Source organism: Patagioenas fasciata, chromosome 4 (genome assembly GCF_037038585.1).
Source record: "Patagioenas fasciata isolate bPatFas1 chromosome 4, bPatFas1.hap1, whole genome shotgun sequence".
NCBI classification, from domain to species: Eukaryota; Metazoa; Chordata; class Aves; order Columbiformes; family Columbidae; genus Patagioenas; species Patagioenas fasciata.
In genome coordinates, this window is record NC_092523.1 from 56,160,372 (window position 1) to 56,184,457 (window position 24,086).

A 24,086-nucleotide genomic window follows, 5' to 3' on the forward strand; every position below is an offset into this window, starting at 1 on the left:
GTATGTGTCCCAAGATGTTTTGTCACCATTTGAATCCGGGTAGAGGACACATGGTACTTTATACAAAAGTCTGCTGCTTGGCATGCTCTGCACTGTGATGTTCAGAGGGGAAGTGGCAGAAAATTGCTCAACTTTATTGTAGTGTTATGTATGCAAGAAGTGATTTATTGCCATAGTGTAAATTACAGAATAAATTTTCATTGCAATTGCTCAGAGATCTAAATCCCAGCTTTTTGAAACCAACCTCAGTGCTAAATTGAAATAGAAACTCTTCATGTCATATGGAGGATTGATGTCTTCCATTGTTTCTGTTGCATCCTAAGTATTATAGTGGTTTTAAAATTCCACACCTTTTTATACCTGATAGGAAAATATTTGGAATATTTTTTAAATTTAAAATATGAAAACTTCATGAATGTGCGTGTACTATGCAATGAAATATTTAAGAGACAGTGTTCAGAACACTGATTTGTGCTTTTCTACTGTATATTCATGTTTTATCAAAACCACATTAAATAATGTCTTAGCTTTTTTTTTACAGCTTTGATTCTGTAAGAGATGTTGATTTTTGTTTCCAAAAGTTTTTTTAACATTGGAATTTCAATAAAATGACAAGTCTGACTTCTGAGTAGCTCTGTTGAAATTACTTGTTATTGTTAATAGCTCCTTTGCTTCAGAAATACTTACTAGCCTTAGCTACTTGAAATATTTTTATTTTAATGCTAAAATGATTTCTTTCTCTTATGTCAAGCTGGAATGAACATGAGTTCTGTGTCTCGATTAAAGAAAACTTGGGCAAAAGTGAAAACAGCCAAATTTGATATTCTTGAGGTAAGTTTGGCCAATATTTGGACACAGGGCTGTTATTAGCATTTTACTTTTAACCTCTCTAAAATGTGAGTTTGGTTTCATTATGGCAGGTTTAATTTAGTATGTTTGTGCTCATCATGAAATTCCAGAAGTTGTCGTATCTTTCAGCTGACTTTTGCTCTTTCAGTTTGAAAGGATGACATAGAAGCTGTTAGGGTTTGTTTGTTTGTTTGTTTGTTTGTTTGTTTTTAATTCCAAACCCCACCTCCTAAGAATCACAAAAAAAAAAAACCAAAACCCAACCAAACAAACAAAAAAGGAGATAAACTCTTGAAAGGGAGATGTAAGGGAGATGTATGTGAGAGGGACTGACCTAATGCAGCTCTGCTTTTGAAAATAAAAAAAAGTTGAGCTGTAAGGTGGCTGCCTTGACCTTTCAGAGAAATTTGTCTTGAACTAATTGATTGCCAGTTTGCCAGTTACCTTCAGGTAGCAGAGACCTTTGTAAAAGATCCTGTAGGTGCAGAAGTGTGTGAATTTGTGATTTTCTCAAGAGATTATTTACCATCAAGTAAATTATCCTGCTGTAAATGGCAGTCAGTTAATTCAGCTGCTTTATTAATAGGATAAATAAAATTTCATTATTTTGGGCCTGATGCAAGCACAAAATATTTATTAGCATCATTGGGAGATTTGACTTGTGTTATGACAACAGATTAAAACTGGATGACTGTCGCCACCTCACACTCCCTGGAGCTGGAGATAGGTTTCCTTGTGCCAAGGGTGGCTGCAGAGCTCAGGGACCTGCTCTTAGCATTACAGCCCTATTTCATTTGACCTTATTATGCAGGCTGGACTTGGCTGGCTAAGGACAAGCTTTGTGAGCCATGCAGTCAATCCTAGCCGTTCAGATGCTGCAGTCAGTCTTGGAGCACTGAGGTGGGGGCACTAACAGATTTAGGTGTCTGATCTTTGCCATTGCAGCTGAACCAGCTCTGAGAAACCTGGATACGTAGGAAGAACAGAATATTAGTGCCAGGACCCACTATTGTCTTAGTTTCATTATTTTGGCTTTTGAATTAAAGCTGAACTACCTTCTTTGTGAAGAGAAACCTGCCTTTGCTTTCCTGCCATTGACTTGTATTGAGTCCTTTGTGCTGAGTGAACATTTCTGTCTGATCGAAAGAACAGATAGAGAGATGCTGCAGTGCTCTAAAAGGCTGTGTTTGTGGTGCTATTCAGCAGACCTCTCACTTTTTAAAATAGTTGCTCAAGTGAAAAACAATTGCGTGTGGTGATGACGCTTGCTCTCCAAAGCTCATTATTTACATTTTTTCATACCTTGTAGCATCAGATGGATCCTTCTAGCAATTTTTATAATTACCGAACTGCTCTGCGTGGTGCTGCTCAAAGGTCCTTGACAGCTCATAGTAGCAGAGAGAAGGTATGTGTACAAATGACTTGCCAGTGGGCAGAAATGAAATGTACTTCTTAAGTTGCATAGGAAGCTTTTGTCTTGGGATTCTGTTACTCAGCAGATTTGCCCCTGCTGGCCTTTTAAAAAGAATAAAAAGGCTCGAAACTGAATCCCTCTTTACTCAGAATGTCTGAATATTACATATATGCTACCAAGAAAGTAAATGGAATATTTGGGGAAGCCACATGGCTCAATGAAAATGACCATTCATCTTAGGCTGCCAGTTTGGTACTGACTGAAAGTGGCAAACATTAAGTGATTGCTTTGATTATTTATATAAAATAAGTACATTGCCTCATCTCATTTCTTACTTGACAGAGAACTTTATCTCACAAACCAGTAATACAGATGGAAAGGTCTAAGAACTGGAAAGAGGTTGCTGGTAATTTGTTCTTACAGCTGCTACTTGTGCTCCATTTTAAGTAGTTTATGGTTTTCAGTGGAAATGCTTTAAAGTCTACTCAGAAAAGGTATTCTAAAACTCAAACCTAAACAGAGCTTCTATCTGGATTGTGTGGAGCCCCCTTCCTGTATACAGTCTTTACATGTGCTTTAAATCTACTCTGGAGGTTTTTAGTGGAAATGGTGAGGTGAATCAGGTGTTTGGGTTACACAGTGAGTTAAAATCCCCCTACCAGATTCAAGAGTGGCTGTGAACTATGCACTAATAGAGATGGCATCTTTCTTTATTCTTTAAAATAAATTAGCTTTTGAGAAATAAAATGAATTCGATCACACATTAATGCATAATCTCAGTTGTAGTTCTTGTGGAAAGGAGCCAAATAGCTTCCTAGTTGCTACCACTTAACAGTTGCTCATCAATTGCTTATAATATTAGGGCTTCATGCTGTGTTTAATAAACCTCATCTTGGTGCTCATAGCATAATTTAAACTCCCAGGCAGGATGAAGCATGTGCAGTCTGCTGGTCTGTACTGTTGTTATGCACATGTGAATAAAAACAGGGATTTTTTCTGCACCCTGAAGATCTGTCCACAGATGGTTCAAAGCACCAGAAGTTTACATGGAAGATGCTTGCTTCTTTTCAGAGAAAAAGTGAGGTTTGAGACATCAAAGAAAGAACTTGCAGATATTAAAATGATGAAGCAAAGTCTCCCATGGAAATAGTGATAAGTGTTTTATCCCCGGTTGCAACAAGGATCTGCAGTTGTGAAAATTTTTGTAGGGTGCAAATTAAAATGCAGCCATTCTAAGAATATAAGAATGTTCCATCATTCTCCAAAGAAAACCACTTTGATTTGTTTAGCTGGCAGGAAATGCTTAATTTTGATACAGTCAGTGCCAAGGTTCAATTTCTTGCAGGAGCTCACGGAATTGTAGTTCAAAAGCCATTTGTGGTGCTAGCCCCATATTTTCCATGCTGTGCTTTAACACGCATCTCTCCTCATTTACCAAGCAAGGCCCTGTCAAGAGGTAGAGCTGTACTAAGAGATATGCTGCAGGAATTCTGTGTAAGAACTAGGCACCTCTGAGTTCTAATATTCTGAAATCTGTAAGGGAAAACAAGAAAGTGAAAACAAGAGGGACATGACATAAATAAAATTAGTTCAGCATGTTGTTGTTCTAAACACACCTCATAGCCACAATTGACAAGTAACGGAGAGCCAACAGGTGTTTTAATTGGGACCTTGAAGGAGCTACATGCCAAGGAGAGTTCAAAGAATTGGAAACAGCTTGGCACAAAGCTGGAAACAAAGCTGTAGGGAATACCTTCCCATCCAAGGGAAGGCTTTCTTTACAGAGAAACATCATGTATTTTAAAATACAATGAATACAAAATCTTTGTGTAAGGAGAGAGAGAGATCACAGAGATTTTAGTCCTTTGGTATATTCCTTACCTTTTGTACCACCTTTCTTCATTTTATTTTTTCTCTGTAGAGCATTATATTTTGATTCAGGACTAGACTGAGAATAATGTTGTTCTTTCCTTAGATTGTGATACCTTTCTTCAGCCTCCTGATCAAAGATATTTACTTCCTCAATGAGGGTTGTGCCAGTCGTCTTCCAAACGGTCATGTGAATTTTGAAGTAAGTAGAACACTGAGTGTGGCATTGAGACAGAAAACTGAAGGCAGATCATGGTTCAGCTTCTGCTGGATTCTGGGAGACCAAAATCAGACTGGAATTTGAGTGTATCTGTTACTTCTCAGAGGAGCTGGGAAGCAGTCAGAAAAATGCAGTTTTGCTGGAGATGGAGTTTTTATAGAAATCCTTTCAATATTCACAATTTTTTAGTGGGGGAAAAGTTCTGACTTTTTCCCAGTGCTCAAATTCATCTAGACATTTCAACTCACAGGTTTATTATAGTTAACTACAAAACCCTTGAAATTAGTATTTTTAGACATTCTCTTTGAATTCTGAAGGTAAAAGTTGAGTTCATCCTTTGATGAGGTATATATGCAGTATTTTCATGCCTGAAAGTCACACATTGTCTCTGAAGAAGCATTTGATACAGCAGCAACGAAGGAGTTTTGAACCCTTGTCTTTTGGTAGTTATTCTGCCTCCAGTTTCACACTTGTTATCTGACAATGTGGATTACTCAATGATTTGTTTTCTGATGCTTTCAGTTTTCAAGAAGCTGGGGTCACTTGCGCAAAATTACAGTAAATTTCACTTGTAGTCATCATCTTGAATTAGCCTGGTTCTAAAGCTAGCCTACGTGATGATCTGGAATATCATTTTACTCAAGGAATACATGTGCACTTGAGGCATATTAAACTTTAGTTAAAAGAGTTTATCAATGAATTACATCAACACACTACATGGGAAATGTTTATTTTTGGCATAAATTTCCAGCAAGAACACTGAGCATTTCCAATAAGCTAACTAAAATGGAACATTTGGATTTTGAACTGTCAGTGGTAAGCATCTAGGGATTTTTTTGTGTGAAAATTACTAAATATTTCACTGTGAAACAAACAAGCATGAGCATCATAAAAGTGAAAAGATGGCCATAAGGAGCATTATGAACTCCTTGAAAAGAAACTGAGTGTGGATCATGATCTATTATTTATATCCTTAAATAACATCAGTTTTACCAGGGTGGAGGAGCAGGAAGTTATCCCAGTTTGAAACAGAAAGGCATAAGTGAGAAGCTGATTTGTTGAGTCAGGTCACATTCAATTGTAGCTTAAAAACCAAGGAGAATCCAAGCCTTGGACTTGAAACTGAGATATCCCCCTCTCTCTTTTTTAAAAAAAATTCAAAATACATAGTACTATTATAGCACCTCTTTTCTCTTCTGACAGAAATTTTGGGAATTGGCAAAACAAGTCAGTGAATTTATGACGTGGAAGCAAGTGGAGTGTCCGTTTGAAAGGGATCGCAAAATTTTGCAGTACTTGCTCACTGTGCCGGTCTTCAGTGATGATGGTAAGGAGTTCTGGGCTTCCTCTGGGTTAGGTGTGTCACTGGCTATGGCTTAGTCTCTCCATGTTAAGTCATTGCTTCCTCACAGTAAAGAAAGAATTTGTCCTGAGACATCTCTGTCTGGCAAGTGAAAAATGCTTCTCCCTTACAAATGAGAGAGAAAATAGGATTTATCTTCTGATGCACGTGTGTTCTGTGAGAATTGATGTTATCCTTTTCTCTGAAATCGAATTAAAAAAAAAAAAAAGATTGGATATGTGGTCCCCATAAATATAATCTGAAGTGTATTCAGATGGACTTTCAAGATGCTTTACACCATAGGGTGCCGCCTGAGAAAGAAAATGGGGACTTCCCTGGTTACTTCCAAAGCACTATGTCCCTGGGCTCAGTTTCTTCTTTTGAGTGTTTCCTTCCGCTCTTGTGCTTTTAGGTTTTCACTAGTTTTATTTTTATCCCTCAGGGCAGTCTTTGTTCGCATGCACTGTTTGTTAGTATTGTCTGGATGTAATTATAAGCAATGCTGTACTTCCTAATGGGATTCTGGACCTCTAATCTGAGGGATGGATAATACAAGTCTGCTTCATTTAGCTTCAGTCCACTTTCCAGGGAGACCAAATTGTAAAATGCCAGTAGGCCTTAACACATTGTATTTGCTTCTGATTGCAGCACTTTACTTGGCTTCCTATGAGAGCGAAAGTCCTGAGAATCACATTGAAAAGGACAGATGGAAGACACTGAGGTTTGTGTCAGAGGTTACCCGCATCAGTAAATAAAGAGAATGGGATACAGAGCAAGCATCAAATAGTTAAAACCAAATGGCATGCTACATGTTACAACAGATGGGGCACAACATTGGTGTAAATACCTCCCCTCCAGTCTGGGACTCTTGGAGAAATGAAAACAGTCTTTATCTTAAACCCTCTCAAGCCTTCTCTCCATTATGGCATGGAATTAGAATAAGTAATTTTGTATCTTAATTTCTTGTGTTATTCAGTGTAGGAAAAAATACTTGTTAAACTTCCAAGAAATCTGTACTTCCTCACATTTCTGGAGCTATTGCATCCCTTTCAGACAGGGATGAGGTTTGCACAAACATCATTCTGAGGCAAATGTATTCATGAAAACAGTCCAGGCTGGGTAAAACAAATTTAAGCAAAATCCTATTTTTGACTTTTCTGCTGCTGCTGGCTGAACATAGACTTGTCAACTCTTTCATTTTACTAATTGTGGAAGAATACATGAACCATTATGGCAGTGAAAACTAATTGGGTGCAAAGATAGACACACAGAATTAAATAGGTATATGAAAAGTCTGTGTTTTCACCCGTAAGCCACACTTCTGCTTTAGTCTTAAAACTACCAGTATCCCAAGGAACTGACCATTAGTCAAGCATTCTTGTCACTGTTTCAGGCAGCTGGTACATTAACACTTAGAGGTGTACCCATGGATAGAACATCCCAACTCTTCTGAGCCACTCTGCAGCACCACGGAGAGACAACCCTACACCACAACCCCAAAGATTCTCCTCAGGCTGTGGTGTTTTTTCCTGGGATATCACGAGGGGATGTAACAATTCCAGTTGATTAGTCCTAGTTAATTTGCAGAGGCAAAGTGAGGAATTGCTCACATCAGCCCACAGACACTACACATTAGGGTGACAAGACGAACAAAGACTCTGGGCTTCAAAATCTATGATGACACGAACCTCAGTTTCACCAGATCCTTATCTGAGGCACTCTGAACCTGTCTGAGAAGATTTACATCATTCTAGTGATTGTCTTTACTTATTTACATTTCCCTCTCCCTTTCAGGTCAACGCTTCTGGGCAGAGTCTAGCACATGAGACAGTGGCTGTTTCTGCTGTTGTTATGTTATGTGGATTACCAAGGGGCATGACTTGTTTTTCTGTACATCGGATGATGGCATTCAAAGTGATGAAAACTGTGCAGACAGTTGAGATACTGTGTCAGCAAAGATGAAACACATTAACTCAAGAACAAACAGGCAGCTTCTCACATCTGACAGATCAGATTAAATCACAGCCCACTTGGCTGTGATTTAGGTTTAAATATCGATTGATGACAGCACTGACAGAATCCTTTGAAGAGCTCAGATGCCGTCTATGAATCATTTCACACCTGGATGGAATATTTTTTCCCTTCCTTATGCTGCAGCTTGCTGCTACAAGGATTCTGCAGAGTTGGCAGTAGATTACAGAGGGGGCAAAAATCACCAATCCTTTCAGTGAAACCTAAGTCTGCATTGAAGAACTTGGGTTCTCAATAAGCTGAATATAGCCAGAAACTTCGTCTGATTGAGACTGCTAAGAGGGGAAAGGACTGGACACAACAAATGGGCTGCTGGGGAGAGTTTCTCCCTGCCACTGTAATGGTGGCTATGTTTTTTTTTTGTTTGTTTTTTATTATGTTTTTGAGTTTTCTGCTGGCAGGCAAACTCATTATTATTCTAAGTTATTTAAAAAATATAAAGTAATAAAGATCAAGGCTGTGGAAGAAAACACACCTGCTAGAAAAATACAGTAGCTAGGTAGCTTGGACTATTTTATAAATTTTAGGGAGGTTTTATTCTTTCTGTTTACAGCTAACCACTACATGCTACAGACATTTTTACTGTTTTGTTACTATAATTTTCCATACTTGACCTTCTTCTTATATTAGGTTGAACTGACTTTTCTAGAATAGTCTTTGAAAACCTGGCATACAAACTATTTTGAAATCTGAAAGTATGTTTTTATGAAGTCATTTCTATAATTGCTTTTTTTTGAAAGAATAACAATGGAGAACACAATCCACTTTGAAATAGTAAGATGCCAAACAGGAAAAAAGATGAGGCTTCTTCTCAAGTACTGCTGTGAACAAAACAATCTCCCTATATGTTTGCATTATGGATTATCTTTATGACTGTGAAGTAGTTCACTGTGTTACACAACTAATGAGTTTGTGGTAGCTCCATATACTTAGTCACTCTATTTATCATAGGAAGATCCTGATGGAAAAAAAAAAACAACCCCAAGAACCACAAAAAAAGAAGAGACTGTAGCTGTAGATCACCCTAGATGCAAAATCACTAAGCAAAAGCACATATAAAAAAAAAAAGCATTTGCAATTATCCTACCACTGTTGTTTTAAAAAAAAAAAAAAAAAATTAAGAATAAAGATACCTATTTGTTGAACTGAATGTCTTGAGTTTTCAGGTAAGGTGGGGTTTATGTTCTGTCCATCCCTTTTCAGGCAAGTATTTAATTTTTTAAGTCTGTAAGAACATACTGAAGTAGCCTTCATCAACAGGGATACTGCCCTTAACTACAGTCTGCTCATTACAAGGTGCTGAAAGTCACTGAGTTGCATATTCCGTGAGCACCAGTACCTCAAACCCTGTTGGTGGAGAAGGATTCCTCTCCTCCTCTGCCATTCACTAAGTTATGGTGAAGCAGAAAGAAGAGGATAACTCTCTGAAAGGAGGAAACTCTTTCTGTAGCTCACAGTCTTACCTCCCAGCTTTCATCAGGTGAGGTCTTTCTCATCTTCCCCCCTACAACCTTCTTCCATTGTTGAGGCTTATAGGCAGACCATAGTTTATACAAAAAGGTGGGGAAAACAGTGTATTCTTCCACATCTTCTGCAAGAAGGATGATATGCTAATAAGGGACACAAATGAGCTTCCATGATGCAATATTTGCTATTGTCATTACCCTGCTGGTTTACATTTTTAGTTCTATGGAAAGCCCAAGGGTGGAACAAAGGGTTTGCTTACCTGTAAATATAACTTCTCTCCTTCTCTCCTCCACTGTAACACAGTTTGACTACTGGCCTGGCTTAGAAATGGATTTGTTATTTGTGTAGTTGGAACAAAGCCTTTGTATTAATAAATAAAAGGAGAAATAGCCTCCTTTCCACAGCCTCCATCCAGAGTGCAGGCTCTGTATGCTGTGGGCCAGCTTTTGCTGAGAAGAGGCAGCACATACCAGAGCGATCACTGTGGAGGAGATGGCTGCTGCCTTGGCACAGAAGCTGGGCAGCAGATGCAGGAGCCTGTGCCTGGTGCTTGAGAGGGGAATGCGAGTTCCTTAGCCCCTGGCAAGCCAGAGGCTGCTCTTGTAGGTGTTAATGAACTTGGAGTTTGATCTTAGAGCAATACAAGTCTCATTGCACACTGCTCCATCATTCAGTGCAGCCACTGTGCTGAGCTTTAATTTTTAACATTGTGAGCTACTGTCAGACTGTTGAATTATTGGCTTGGAAACAGCCATTCACATCTGTCTGTAGCAAATGAGAGAGAAAATGCCTGGCTCCTACAGCTGACCAGCTCCTAAAGTACACACCACCAACTCTGAAATGAAGAAGTTACAAGAACTCACTAATTCTACAAGTTGAGCATTCATCCAGGACTGAAAATCCCAGCTCAGTCATGACAGATGCTCAGTGCTTAATGGGGAAAGAAGCAACATCAAAGTCTCCTGTATAAATGACTCAAACATTATTTATTTCTTTATGGTGCACATACTTCTTGTGGTGCAGAAATAAAAACTGTGGGTCTTATGGACCCTTACAAACCAACTTGTTTAAATGAGACTAGATATCTGGCTAAGCCCTCAAAAGCAATACCTGTCGTTATCATCCAAATATTTATCTTTTCTCCTACTTGGATACAGCTTTGTGGCATCATGATGAAAAGAATAGTTAGTTGCATGCAAGAATCTGCAAAAGTCTATTTACTTACAATTGTCATCTCTAAAAGAGCAAGCAAGAACCTACACCTCTGTGTGGTTGGTTAGTTGGTTTGGTTTTGTCCAGCCTTCTTAGACAGAGTGTTCTGAACAGAGCTGAAGCTTGTACTTTATCTAACACTAAAAACATTTTTGGATAATAAGCAAAATGTAATTCTTTTTCCAAGATTTCTGTTCTTCTTGAGAATTTTCCCTGTCGCTTTGGGTGGCTTTCCTTTTACTAGTTGTGTGCAGCAGGACCCTTTGTGACCTTCTTGCGGTATTTCTGCTGAAATAGAAGAACCGTCCTTTGGTAGTGCACCAGTGTCTGCTTTTTCTCTGAGCTCCTCGGCCTCCTCTTTGTCGTGCTGAGCAGATTTTCCTCACATAAAGGGGAGGGGATAATACCTAGAGATTCATTCCCTCACAGTTGCACCTGTCCTGCTGCTGTCAGATCCACATAACCTGCTTCTACCAAGCAACTATACCCTAACCTCTGCTTTATGATCATGGGGTCCTGCACCATAAGCTGGTTTTCAGCTTGAGAGTACAGCTGGTAAGGATTTTTGAGGAACATGAGGTTATTGTTGTTAGGTGTCTGCTAAGCTGACACCAGGCTCAAAATTGATAAAGTTCAGTGAGTTTGGAAGCAAGAGTGTAGGGCCACAAAGTGTATCATTTGATACCAACGGATACTTTGCCACTATTTTGCTGTGCTGCATTAAGCTCTTCTGGAATATGTGGGGCTTTTTTAAAATTTGTCCTTTATTGGAAAATTTTAGCTACAGTGTGATCCAAAAGGTTCTCTCATTATAAGCCAAGTAAATACACTGTCCTCCTTCACAGAGATTACTTTTCAGGTAGAAAAATGTATAAGATAATGTGAATTCAGCAGCTGGTTTTCATCAGTATTTTTGTAGCTGAAGTAATCTGAGTGCCAGTGACACTGGGAGCAGGATTTTTTTGCTTTCTGTTAGTGCTTTTCTCCCCTGCCCTGTGAGGTCCGGATGTTGGAAGGGGAAGTGGTTCTTAGTTAGACTTGTAGCTGCAGTGGAAAGCAGCATCTAGAGCCAGTCAGTTCCAGAGAGCAATAAACAAAACAATGCATCTGCCTTGGTGTTACAGCCAGATCCTCTGTAAGCCCCCAAGTTTGGTCTGGTGGCCAAAAGATTAAATGGCTTTCCCTAGAAAGAACTAGTAAACCATAATCCAGTCCAGGGATCACTAAATAAACACAAGTGGGAAAGGAGAAAAGTCCTTCGGCCTTTCAACTTTTTTTTAATTGTCTGATAACTCAATAGCATTTACATTTTGAATGCCTCACTGCTTTTTAAATGTCTTTTTTCCTAGGAGAAAAGTGTGTATAGAAAACCACCACAAACAGCTGAAGTTGAAAGTTCAAGGCAGGTGACTCAGAGCAGAGTGAATGATGTGGGCAAAGAAGTTCCAAGCAGCTCATCTTATTGCCAAGCAAACAGATCAACCCCATTTGTATGAATAATCCATCCATTGCTAATGCTGCCTCTAACACAGAAGTGTGTCATGAAGGTACAGCAACCACCTTGATACTTTGTTTTCTATTTAACCATAAAAGTACTAACATATTTGGACAGCCAACATTCCTGAGCAGAGCCTTTTTTTTTCCCCTCTTTACGATAGAGGGTTTACTATTTCTCAGGTAACAGAGAAACGCTAACACTTTCTTGGCTGTGTCTTTCAGAACGGGGCCATCTTCCACATTTCTAATCCTGTGAACCTCCTTAAAATTGAAAGTAGGAAAATAAGACAAAATACTTGTGAAAAACTATGCTTCTTGCTGGTTTCAACACATACTGGACTGTCACTGTTTTTACTAGAGGATGGTAGAAAGTTAGAAATAATTAGGGCTGGGAGCAGGTCAGTCCTTTCAGGAGTTACACTCTCCTTCCCTGAAAAGTGCAGACAGTTGCAGTTCTGCTTTTCTTTAAAAGAAGTTAGAGGAGGGTCTATGGAGTAACAGAAAAGAGGATCTGGTAGGAAATATGTTGGCATCCCTTTCCTGAGACACATCACCTAATTGGAGCCAGCAGTATCGAATGGAAGTGCAAGCATGCAAAGCTGAGGTTACAATATGTTGTTTGACATAATGTGTGTTGAACTTCAGGCTTCCTAGCAAAGGAACTCCACTCGTACTTAGAAATACCATGGCGACTTTGAGAAAGACAGTCAGAGATAAGGCTGTATCTGCTAAACCAGGCAATAGTGATCTTTTGCTTAAAAGGAAATAATAAGAAATTCCAAAAAGAGTGACCTGGTAATATGACAGTAAAGGTTCATATTAAATCAGAGAAATTCATAAGGAATATACTTACCAGTGTGGTTAGGTGATAGTTTAGAAAATTAGCACATGAAACATGAGAAACAACAAGTAAAGGATGTGTTTATTGGGGTTTATTTTCCCCACAATGCGATGTTTCTTGCTATGGCTGCTGCTGTATTACTTTTTTTTTGGCACTAATTTCTGGATGGCAGTTCAGAATCAGGCCTAGAAGAAGCAGCAAGTACTGTGCCTTGATCCCTCTGTAAGTGCTGTCAACTTGACAATCAACAGAGCTGGTGTTCAGAGGCTGTTTTCCCCTCATTGAAAAAGTGCTTACAGTATTGCAGGTACACAGGCAACATCACAGAGAACAGATCTCATCTGAAGGCCCAACTTAAATTCTGAGGGCTGAGCACTAGGGAGATGTGATCTGTAAATCCTCTGTTTCAACAGGTTTACAGTGAAAACTTGAAACTGTGACACACGTTGAGCTGTTTTCACCAAAGACTGTAAAGAAAATGTATTCTGGAGCAATATTAACAGGGTACATCATTATTAGATTATGTTTTGAAGAAAATGAAAGATAATTGTATGAGAGGAGGGCGTCACTGTTAATTTTTAACATTTGAGAGGTCAGTGCCACTGCAGGTGCGACTGGCTGCTCCGCGGGGGCCCCGTGGGTGCCCCTGTCCCGTCGCAGACCAAGGACACTCCTGTGTTCGGGTTTTCCCTGCAAACTGCGGATGGGAAACCAACTCTAGCCAGGCAAAGGTTGCCCTCTTGTGACAGAAATGAAACTAATCCGCAGATGCGGGTGGGAGGGGGGATATGACAAGATAAGAACGAAGGTCCGCAGGAAGGAATGTGTTTAGGACGTGCCCATATCCCGCAGCTGCTTTATTATATTCCAAGTTCTGCTGACACGTTTTAACTTGGCGCAATTCGCAGCTGGTCTCACTGGCTGGCACACGGCAGGAGGCGTTTCTGGGTGTCTACCACGGGACAGGGTGAGAGCTGAAACAACACGGCCACCATCTAGCGGTTGGCCCAAGGCAAGTCGCCTCAGCGCGGGAGGCTGAGAGCCAGCAGGAACACCGAACCAAGCGTTGCCCTGGCGGGGAGGAAGGCTAACAGAAGGAAAATCGGACGCCGTAGCATAAAAATAGACATAGTCATTCCCACGTGACCAGATTCGGTTTCCTGGGATGCCCGCGTGAGGCGTTTTGTGAGGAGAACGCAGCATCCTCTGGCTGGCGCAGTGAAGCCCGCCCAGGCTGGAGCCAGCCGCTGGGGGGCGCTCTCTCGCGCGGGCGGCCGTTGGCACAGGCACTTGGCCGTTGGCCACCGCTCCCTCAGGAGAACCGCCGCCGTCAGCCTTCGCGGCCGCTACGGAGCCTTGTCATGACCCAGCCTGGCCTGTCACGGCCGCCTGTCCGAGTGGCATCAGTGCAGCCCTGGCCCCACAGGTGAGTGCCGGCCACAGGTGATGGCGCCAGGAGTGGGGAAGGGCTGTATGCACCCCTTGTGTGGGGGTCGCCCCTCACCACGGGTAAACAGGAGCAGTGGATAGAAGGCCAGCACTTTGTTCCTGTGGAGGATGATGGGGACGGCTTAGGAGAGCAGGCTGATTTTGCGGTGGGGAAGCTGGAGTGGACAGCAGGAGGTGTATTTTGTCAAGGTCCCGCAGAAGACTTCAGGCTACTTGAAAACCTTCCAGGTGCATTTTGTGTGGAGAGATGGTAGAGCTGTAACCCAGAAGATCTTGAGTGTAAAATGCGCTCTGCCCACCTCTTGTGGCACTGCATGTGACTATGGCAAATGGCTCAGTTAACGTTTTCTGGTATGTAATTCCTAGAAGTGTGTAGGAATGGAGACATTTGTGCAGGGTTACGAATCACAGAATCACAGAATGTTAGGGATTGGAAGGGACCTCAAAAGATCATCTAGTCCAATCCCCCTGCTGGAGCAGGAACACCTAGATGAGGCTACACAGGAAGGTGTCCAGGTGGGTTTTGAATGTCTCCGGAGAAGGAGACTCCACAGCCTCCCTGGGTCACCTGTTCCAGTGCTCTGTCACCCTCACTGAGAAGAAGTTTCTTCTCATATTTAAGAGGAACCTCCTGTGTTCCAGTTTGCACCCATTGCCCCTTGTCCTGTCATAGGTTGTCACTGAGAAGAGCCTGGCTCCATGCTCATGACACTCACCCTTTACATATTTATAAACATTAATGAGGTCACCCCTCCGTCTTCCCTTTTCTCCTCCCCTCCCCTCCCCTCCCCTCCCCTCGTCTCCTCTCCTCTCCTCTCCTCTCCTCTCCTCTCCTCTCCTCTCCTCTCCTCTCCTCTCCTCTCCTCTCCTCTCCTCTCCTCTCCTCTCCTCTCCTCTCCTCTCCTCTCCTCTCCTCTCCTCTCCTCTCGAGACCCAGCTCCCTCAGCCTTTCCTCGTAAGGGAGATGCTCCACTCCCTTAATCATCTTTGTTGCCTTGCACTGGACTCTCTCCAGCAGTTCCCTGTCCTTGAACTGAGGGGCCCAGAACTGGACACAATATTCCAGGTGTGGTCTCACCAGGGCAGAGTAGAGGGGAAGGAGAACCTCTCTTGACCTACTAACCACCCCCCTTCTAATACACCCCAGAATGCCATTGGCCTTCTTGGCCACAGGGCACAGTGCTGGCTCATGGTCATTCTGCTGTCCACCAGGACCCCCAGGTCCCTTTCCTCTACACTGCTCTCTAACAGGTCATTCCCCAACTTATACTGGAACCTGGGATTGCTCCTGTCCAGATGCAAGACTCTACACTTGCGATTTACACTTACGAGGTCTCTTTTGCGTTAGAAATAACGTATATCTTATCTGTTCTAGGTCTTTTGTGCTTGCAAGCCTGTGCTTACCCCGTGGTTGCATCTGTATAACAAACGCTTTACCTCTTAATGTATTGCACCTTACCTGTTTCTTCATAGGTCATATGACTGTTTCTGCTTGCCCATGCCCTTGAAAATCTAGCCTGTTGTCTTTTGTGCGATAGTGAAGCAGACCAAATGTGGGGTAACTAAGCCTTCCCAATTAGACGAGGACAATAGGAAAGAAAAGCACCTGGCCAGTGTAAGGGAGGACCTTTACCCCCAGGGTCAGCGGTGAACAACAGTTTCACTGGGACAGAGAAGGTGCAGGACATCTCAGAATGGTCTGAAAAAAGAGAGGTGAGATTCACTGCTAGCCATCCAGTGTCTAGACCAGTCTGGGTCAGGACTGAATAGCCAGGCCATGCGGTTTTGGCAATGCTGCATTGGACCCTTCTGTGTACTGTCTGTGGCTAATCCGCATAAGAAAATAAATGGCCAGGGAGCCTAGAGTACAACCTTGGCCTAGTGCGTAAATGGTTGTAGTGTATTGCTCAAGCCCAGCCTCTGACGAGAGCTTTTGCATGCTCTTATTTCTCAGTCTTGGAGGAACTTTGTGGGGGGAGCCAATATGTGGGATTTCCAGAATTGTTCACATATGGGGAGAGTAGAATCAGACTTCTCACCCCCTCTGCATCTTCCTGTAGCTCCTGTGGTGCCTGGGGGACTGAGAGGTTGTGCTGCAATGCTCTAGGTCACTCCATGTGCAGTCCTCGGTGCTTCAGCTCAGGCCCAAACTGCGAAGGGAGACACAGTGTGATCCAGTAGGTGACAGCTTTATGTGTCAGTGTATGCCCAGTCTGCAGTTCAGAGTTGTTCCTTTATGTGTATCACCAGCCCTGCTTATCATAAATAACCTCTTTCTTTTCCGTGTCAGGCTAAGCTAAGATTTAAAGCTGCATTTACATTTTCCATTATGCTTCATAGTCATCCATGAAAAAATTCAATTTAGCTATGAATGGTTGTTTCAGTGACTCTGAAAACTCAGTAGTATGTTGTATGATATTGTCTCTTGTGCTAATGGATTGAATTTTGCCAGGACTTACACTGTTTGATTTATATAAAATAAACTGCTTCCTGAGATGTTTAATTCTAATAGAAGCCTGGGAACGTTTAATTTGCGTGCAAGTCAGTATGAGTGATAATAGAAGACTTAATGATGAAGACTAATTTCACAGGTTTTTCCCTGTCTGTAATACAGTGAGGCTGTGGGAGGAAGTTCATGTGACTTGAAAGGTAGATCTTTTCCAGGAAACTGTCTGAGGCTGCAGTGTGAATCCAGTGAGAATTAAAAATTACTGGGGCATATTTCCTAGGCAGTGTCATTTCTCTGAGCTTTTCCCTTGGAAATAGGTACATCGTAATTGGAATAAATCTAAAAACAAGCAGCAATTCTGTTAGGACACTACAGCCTGTTTTGCATTAACTGAAAAGTCAGCTTCTTCTGAGTAAAGGAAATGAGATTCAGCATGACAGAAAGAAGCTATCTTGTTTACTGCCGCACTGAAAAGTGCTCAGATATTCTGGAGCTGGGCACAAAGTAAAATGCAAAGTGAAAGAAACAAAAACATCAAAAGCATGAACAGAGCTTTGTCTCTGTAATTTTACATCCTATTGAGTCAAGTTTGAACTCATTGAAATGTTTCTCTTGGCATTGACCAAATGAGGAATATGATACCACATAAATTTTCTCTCCTAATTCCTTTCTCTTTCTAACCGCAGAAGGAGAGGTAGGCTTCGAAAAGTTCAAACAGAACTCTTAAGTTTGTGTGAGGAAAAAACAACAAGCCTGCAACTGTCCACATATTTGCTTTTTGGAAACGAATACTGAAATACTTGGGGAACTAACCCAAGAGGGTGGCAGAGGTGTCATTACCATGTGAAAGTTCAGTGAAGTCAGATTGTAGCTGTAAGAAAATCCAGTTTCTGTAGAAATGATCTGTGCCGTAAATGTATTTGGTGAAAAGGGGAGAGGCAGTGGGAGTGTTTTGTGAAAAATGTACTTTCCTCTGGTTTTCTAGTTTGATTCTAAAATACAACGTAAATTATCTATCATCTTCATGCTTCACCCGGATGATCAAAACTGTCATTGTGCAGAAAGGCCTGCTTATATCAGCCTGTAGCATTAATTAATGAAATACAACTCTGTTCCAGGAAAGGGGATTCTGAGCAGGCTTATGTGGGAGGGGCTATGTTCAGGATTCACCACTTGATTTTCATGGTGTCTTAAACCCAAGCCAAACCACCTTACAGGTGTTTATAAATCAGCATCAGGTACCAAGATGTCCCTAAAGCCCTCTAAATTAAAAATCATTGTAATAGATGTGTTTAAAACAACAGATTTACAATGAGCTTCTGGTGCTACAAAGATGTTATGCACAGCTGTGAGATATCTGCAGCCAATCTTCTCCTTCCTCAAGTATAGAAAAAGTGATCTTTGCTTTTACCTCTGCCCAGCAAAGCCTACACAGAAATACAGGCATAGCCTGAGTTGTTTCCCTGTTTGCCAAAGGCAGGGGCAAAGCCTCCAATGGACTTGGACAGTGGAGGACTTTATATTTGGAATTATATTTGGAGAAAATTGATTGTTTTAGCAAGGGGTTGTGTGCAGCCAATACCAGAGCCTTGTCCCTGGCCAGTAACTCTGATCTGTGTAATGTTACTCTTTCCTGGGTTGGGTTTTTGTTCACTGTGGCTGGTAATCTTGCTAGCACCAACTGGAATAACTTTGCATTTAATGTTCAGTCTCACAGGGTGATCTGCTGTGACGCTAGCACAGTAAGTTTACTGAAAAAGAAAAGTTACATCTAGAAAAACACTGGAGCTGAAACACAAAAAATTGTACAAAAAATGTTAGGTGTTAATCCAGCCCCAGGTTTTTGTGATATTCAGTCATTTTAGCATTGATGCTATGTATCATGAATGTGGGAAGAGGGACAAAATCAAGAAATTGTGGGTTTACAACTAGTCAGACCATTTCAAAGCACAGATCTGAGCCAACTGCAGGATGTAGAAATATTTGCCAACTGCATATGAGATACTTAGCGCCCTGTGGTGCTTTTCAAACAGGATGAAGCTGAGAGCACCTCTGAATTATCCTGCATTTGCTAAAGAGAGCATGGCTGTGAAACAAAGCAAAACCAAGAAAAGCAGAAAGTTCATGCAGTCCTGGTAAAATCTACTTCTGTATTTTTTTAGACTACAATTTGTTTTCCTGTGGGTTCATATGAGCTACACAATTTGCCATTGGTTCTGAGCCAGTTCTGCCATTGTAAATTTACTGTTTGCCCCTTTCTTGGGGATTTTGCTGCATGGTTGTGCTATGAATGGTGTGTGATGGTAAAGTCTACAAGTCAGGACTAAGCTGATTTGTCCCTCAGGTGTGGGGAGCATCTCACCTCACATCTGCACAAGGCTGGTACTGTTGTGCTTTTTCTGAAAATAAGGAGAGTTTTGTCTTCTAGAGCTTTCCAGGTATCCCCTTCTGTCTATGTTATGGGAAGCAAAATAAGTGAATAACTTTCAGCAGTCAAAGCGTGTATTCCAGCTTGTGTCCCACAAGAATTCCCAAAATGGTCTGGTTTGATTACAAAGGTTGGAACTGAAACTAATGATTTCTTTAGCAGGGAAGATGGCAGTGTTGCTGAGATAGTTTCCTCTGCAGTCATGCAGGACATTTTTCTAAGGTGCTTTCCTTGGGCTCCTCAGACTCCTTCTTTAAGTAAGATATTGGATAATATCCTGATCAGTTGTCATAGTGCAGAGGCAGTTGTTCTCTGATAAGGCAGCCATCCTTGTTGCCTATGGATGTGACTTGGTAGTTTCCTTCTTTTAACCACAGCTAATGCCAATAGCTTCATTTCTGAAAGACTGAATTTGCTTACAGAAATATTTGAAAACAGCAGTCAAATGCAGGAAAACAAAGCATGAGAGGTCACTAGAGGAAACTCAGAGGGATGAGAACTGAGCAGTCATAGTCCTGTCTGTGGAAATAGTAAATTTCTGAGGAATTCCTTTGATAGTCACTCTCTGCTCTGTGCTAGTCTGGTCATGCTCATTCTGATTTAGAAAAAACAAAACCAAAACCAACACATATGCTTTTATAGATTTGAAAATACTGTAAAGGGTTTATCTAGAACTGCTAGAAGCTCATGTTACAGAGGTGTCCTGACCAAGACAATGGTTAAGTTTGTTTGAACTTTGTAATCCAGTAATTCTTTTACAGAAGAACCTGCACATATTTTGTCAGAATGCTCAGGGGAGCTCTTGCCATGGGTCCGTAGCTCTAAAATATCTCTTAAGGAGGTCAGTCATATAAGTGCCACAGAAAAAGCCTGCTTGAGAGTAACCCTCCTGCGGAAGCAGTGAGTAACTGACATCTTGATTCGTGACTTGATGGGTTTTGCTCAGAGCACTCATGCAGTCTTCCTGAGTGTTTTTCTAGGATTAGGAGTATTGTAATAAATTGTCTTTGTTTTTTCATTCTAGCTGTGTTATCCCCCACCTGCCTCATTTTCAATGGGCAAAGTATATATCTGTGTGTTGCCTGTAGAGCAGAGCAACCCCCTTGATCCTCCTCCTTGTTGGGTCATTTGCTGGATGTGCCTCAGTTTCCCTGGAGTGATGGGATTTCCTGAGCAACAAATTGTTGCAGAGCCTAGATGTGCCAGCAGCCACCAAGGGTGCAATGGATGTGGTAACATTGCAGGCAGGACACTTGGAAATTTCCAGTTAAAATGTATTTTTTTCTGTTTGTGCTGTCTCTGCATATGTGACTTCTTGTCAGACACAGATAGCTGTGTATCCCCATGGGTCAAACAAGACACTTCTAGCTTCCTCTCACTTTTTACTGTTTTCTTTCTTTCTTTTAGGGTAACAGAGGGCTGTCACACCATAGAGAAAGAAAAAAAATGTGTAAGGGTTGTAAGCAAGAGTCAGTTTTGCTAGATCAAAGGAACTGGGCTGGGCAGCAGTGAAGAAAGCTGACATGGTGAGTACACAATCATATAAAGAACCCATAAAAGGAGTTATACATGTAATTAAATATAGAAAAATGTGTGCCTGCACAACACACTCAAGATTTGTGATCTTATAGTCTGAGGAAAGTGCAGCCTCTCTAAATGCTGCTGGACTTTTCTGCAGATGTAGTACAGTTACATTCCTTATAAGCCAGGACTGGTGGCTTCTCTGTACCTCTGTCTCACTCACAGACATCTCAAATGATCCTCTGTCATGTGCAAGCCTTACCTCCTTGCTCCCCTTTGGTCCCTATAACTCACCTTTATCTTTCCATGCTATCTTATTAGGCTTGGGACTTTTTAATTTTCTTTAAGGTGCCAATCTGCAGTTCCCTGGCCACATTAACCACATAAGGGCATCTAGCTATGTGTGTGAGATTGTATGCTGAGTTCAGAGCACCATGTGATCAATTGCCTTGCGGATCAAGTGAGGGCAAAGCTACTCACAGAGCTCAGCTGCTTCCCACTGGTTTTCATTTTAGCATGCTCTTCAGTTTCCTTTACAAATCTCAGAAATGCTCCTCTCACAACATGGAAATAAAACTAATGTTCTTGAGGCACTATGTGTTGCTTGTTGCTACTTACAAATGCTTCAGGGCAGGCTGGACATGCTTTACACAGTGTATTGTCTCTTTGCTCTGTACTGAGCCATTCAGTTACATATAGTTTGTCTCCTTTTATTTTCATAGAGATGTTAACACAAAAGAGACTGTGTGCCACTAACGGGAGCGTGGAAAAGCTGAATGAAGAATTCTAACACTAAAAAGTGTACCATAGAGTATTTTCTGAGATAGCAAAGTGATAGTCATTGTGTACTTACAGAAGAGAAAAAAGAAGTAGTGGTTCCCAGGGTCTTTGTAAGGTGTTACCATGAAAGTAGTGTGGAGCAGGCAGTCTCTGTGGTACTGTGTGGTGTGGTTCCTGACTCTGGTCCTACTTGGAGCCTCAGCAAGCCAGTTTTTATGCTTAAAATGATGTACAGCCTGAAGTATCTCACTGATGCAGACCCTAGGAAACCTCATAAGAAGGGTGCTTATTACAGAAGTTGTGCTGCCTTATTCATGAGGATGGAGTCTTCTGTTGGCACAACTCTCAAGCTGTCAGCTCTCGGTGCTTTCCTGGGGCATCATTTGGTCTGATTTGTCCCGTGATACCTGTGGTCACAGGATTCCGAAATCAATTAGCCAGTTGTCGCTACATCCCCCTCAGGGTGACTTTGTGGTATGATGTCAATCTGATTTTGCTTAGAGGGTTCAGTAGAATCAAGATACATTCTCTGCCACAGCAAATGGTGATGAGTAGTAATGTCCCATGTCACAAAACTAATAGCTGAATAGTTGCCTTGAACATGTTCTTGCAGCATTTTAATTAGATCACTGTTGTTAAGGTCACACAGTGCATTTAGATGGGCTACAGTTATACTATTATACAGATGCATCTTCCAGGTTGCTATAAGAGAAGTGTCACAGGCAGTTGTGACTCAGTCCATGTTGAAGAGTATATGGCGTAGCAGTTTGATTAAAATTTAGAATATGTCTATAACTGAAAAACATTAGCAAGATATAATTCCCTGGACTTAGATGTGCTGGGTCAAATCTTGACCTTTAAGTTATCAAGACAATATTTCCTCTGTAATATTAATCTTCTCTTTAGATTATAATTTCATTTTTACTTCTAGTGTTAAATGCAATACAGTTTTGAAATATTGTAAAAGTAGTATTAAAAAAAATTCAATACTGAAATTTCAATTTTGAAAGTTAGCTAGGGATAGAAATTAGTAATTTTTGCCTCTCAGAGAACATTGAGAACATAGAAAATGCCATCTCTGCATAGCATCACAGGAGAATTTTTATTTTGGTGTCCCTTTTGATTCATGATAAATGTTTCAAAGGAACCTAAAACTTGCCCAGTGGTGCAAGGGCAGTAGCACCATGGGTGATGCCAGCCTTCTGGATCCTAGCTGGATGATCAGCTTGCCTACACAACTTTCTTCACTTTGCATTAACACTGCACAGGCAGTTGAGGTCCACGGACCTTTTGTTGCTTTTGTTACTTTTTAACTTAGCCATTTGTCTCAACTGCATGAATTGACAGGAGAAGCTGACTTGATGTAAAAATGAGACCTGGGTCAAAACACTAGAAAAGTTATACATGCAACAACAGCAGGATGTTTCAGAATGTTATAGTTGAACATGTATGTCTCACAAAGACATATGTGCTGTGCAGTCACTAGGCGTTCCTACCTGCTGGCCCAACAGAGCCCCAAGACCATTTCTTTTACATTCCTGCCCTCAGTAGGCTTTGCCTTGGGTAGATTTTGCCATGGTGTTAGAACTGTGCGACACTGTGAAATCAATGTGCCCTGGGCCCAGTGCCCAAGCTGCAGCATGTGCAGAAGTGTGTTCAGGATTGTCCTGAGGTTGTCGCTGCAGCTGATATGTGACAGAAGTCTCTTATTTAAGAGCTTAATTTTTTCCACTCACTTTTAAAAATCTTAGTGCAGAGATGTTTCTTTGTGCATTTGAGATGAAAACAGAGCGCTGAGTATCACATTGCTGTTTGGTTGTTTTTTCCACAAAATCTCAGTTTAAATCTTTTAGTCGTGCTTTGTTATCCAGGTTTTCCTTACCAAAATCTTAGTTGGTGATGTCCTTAATGTGTGAACTGTTCTCATCTTTTAAGTTCCAGACTGCTGAGTTAGTTGTAGTATCTCCAGTGGATTTTTAAAAATGGAGTGGTTTTTGAAAAATGTGACTTACATGCCATGAACAGAACCAAAAAAATCTGTAGCAAGTTAAATGAAAATTCACCCTTTGACTTCAGTGGAATAGGACTTGTCCTTAAACCTGCTTCGACAATATCTCGGTTGTAACCCTTATTATCCAGGAGTTTAAATTAGAGGGTAGATACACTGTAGCTGTGTACTTTCTGATTATCAGGCTGCTGGTGAGAAAATAATTTCTGCAGGCTCATGGTAGGCAAACTGGGGGAACCCATTACCTTTTCCACTTTACCAACAAAGAGCAAGACCCTGTACAGGCCTGATGTACCATAAACAGGGAACAGTCTCCAGAATCCTGACTGTATTTCTGATGGACCTTTGCAAGAGGAAAAGAGGGTGTTGACAAACTGCCTCAGGCCTCAGGGAATCTCACTGAACTGCTGCTTCCCAGAGCAGCTCACTTGTGGAGTGCAAAGCAGTTGCTGGCATGTATTCTCATTACATGCTTCTCTGATCACTGTAACATTTGTGGTTTGAGGTACTGAGTAGGTAGTGAAATGCATGTGGCCAATCTTTATTTATAATTTTGTCTTTGTCATTGTGAAGTCCATTTTAAGTAAAGGAGTGTGTAGCCCTTCTCAGGCTGGTCCTTGTAGAGTTTAGGTGACCTGCTTCATCCCAGCTGCAGGCAGTGATTGTGGAAGCCACGATGAATACTGAGGTCTTTTGAAGCCAGGAGAGG

General features: G+C 41.3%; 2 protein-coding genes across 8 annotated transcripts in view; both read left to right on the top strand.

Moving 5' to 3' along the window:
• Positions 1–8,870, top strand: part of RASGEF1B (RasGEF domain family member 1B) — a 141,686-nt gene extending 132,816 nt beyond the window's left edge. For all 4 annotated transcript variants that reach the window (XM_065837788.2, XM_071807937.1, XM_065837789.2 and 1 more), the window contains 6 exons: positions 752–831; positions 2,159–2,254; positions 4,239–4,334; positions 5,556–5,679; positions 6,343–6,415; positions 7,489–8,870. In XM_065837788.2, coding sequence (XP_065693860.1) covers positions 752–831; positions 2,159–2,254; positions 4,239–4,334; positions 5,556–5,679; positions 6,343–6,415; positions 7,489–7,513 — 494 coding nt within the window. In that variant the 3' untranslated portion in view covers positions 7,514–8,870. The remainder of the gene's footprint in view (positions 1–751; positions 832–2,158; positions 2,255–4,238; positions 4,335–5,555; positions 5,680–6,342; positions 6,416–7,488) is intronic.
• Positions 8,871–8,967: 97 nt separating this feature from the next.
• Positions 8,968–24,086, top strand: part of PRKG2 (protein kinase cGMP-dependent 2) — a 49,999-nt gene continuing 34,880 nt past the window's right edge. The window contains exons 1-3 of one of the 4 annotated variants that reach the window (XM_065836560.2): positions 8,968–11,951; positions 18,674–18,775; positions 20,476–20,594. The gene's annotated coding sequence lies outside the window, so the exon portion shown is untranslated. Of the gene's footprint in view, positions 11,952–13,356; positions 14,169–18,673; positions 20,595–24,086 lie in introns of those variants that run through there. The other 3 variants (XM_071807932.1, XM_071807933.1, XM_071807934.1) reach the window with 3 other exon arrangements.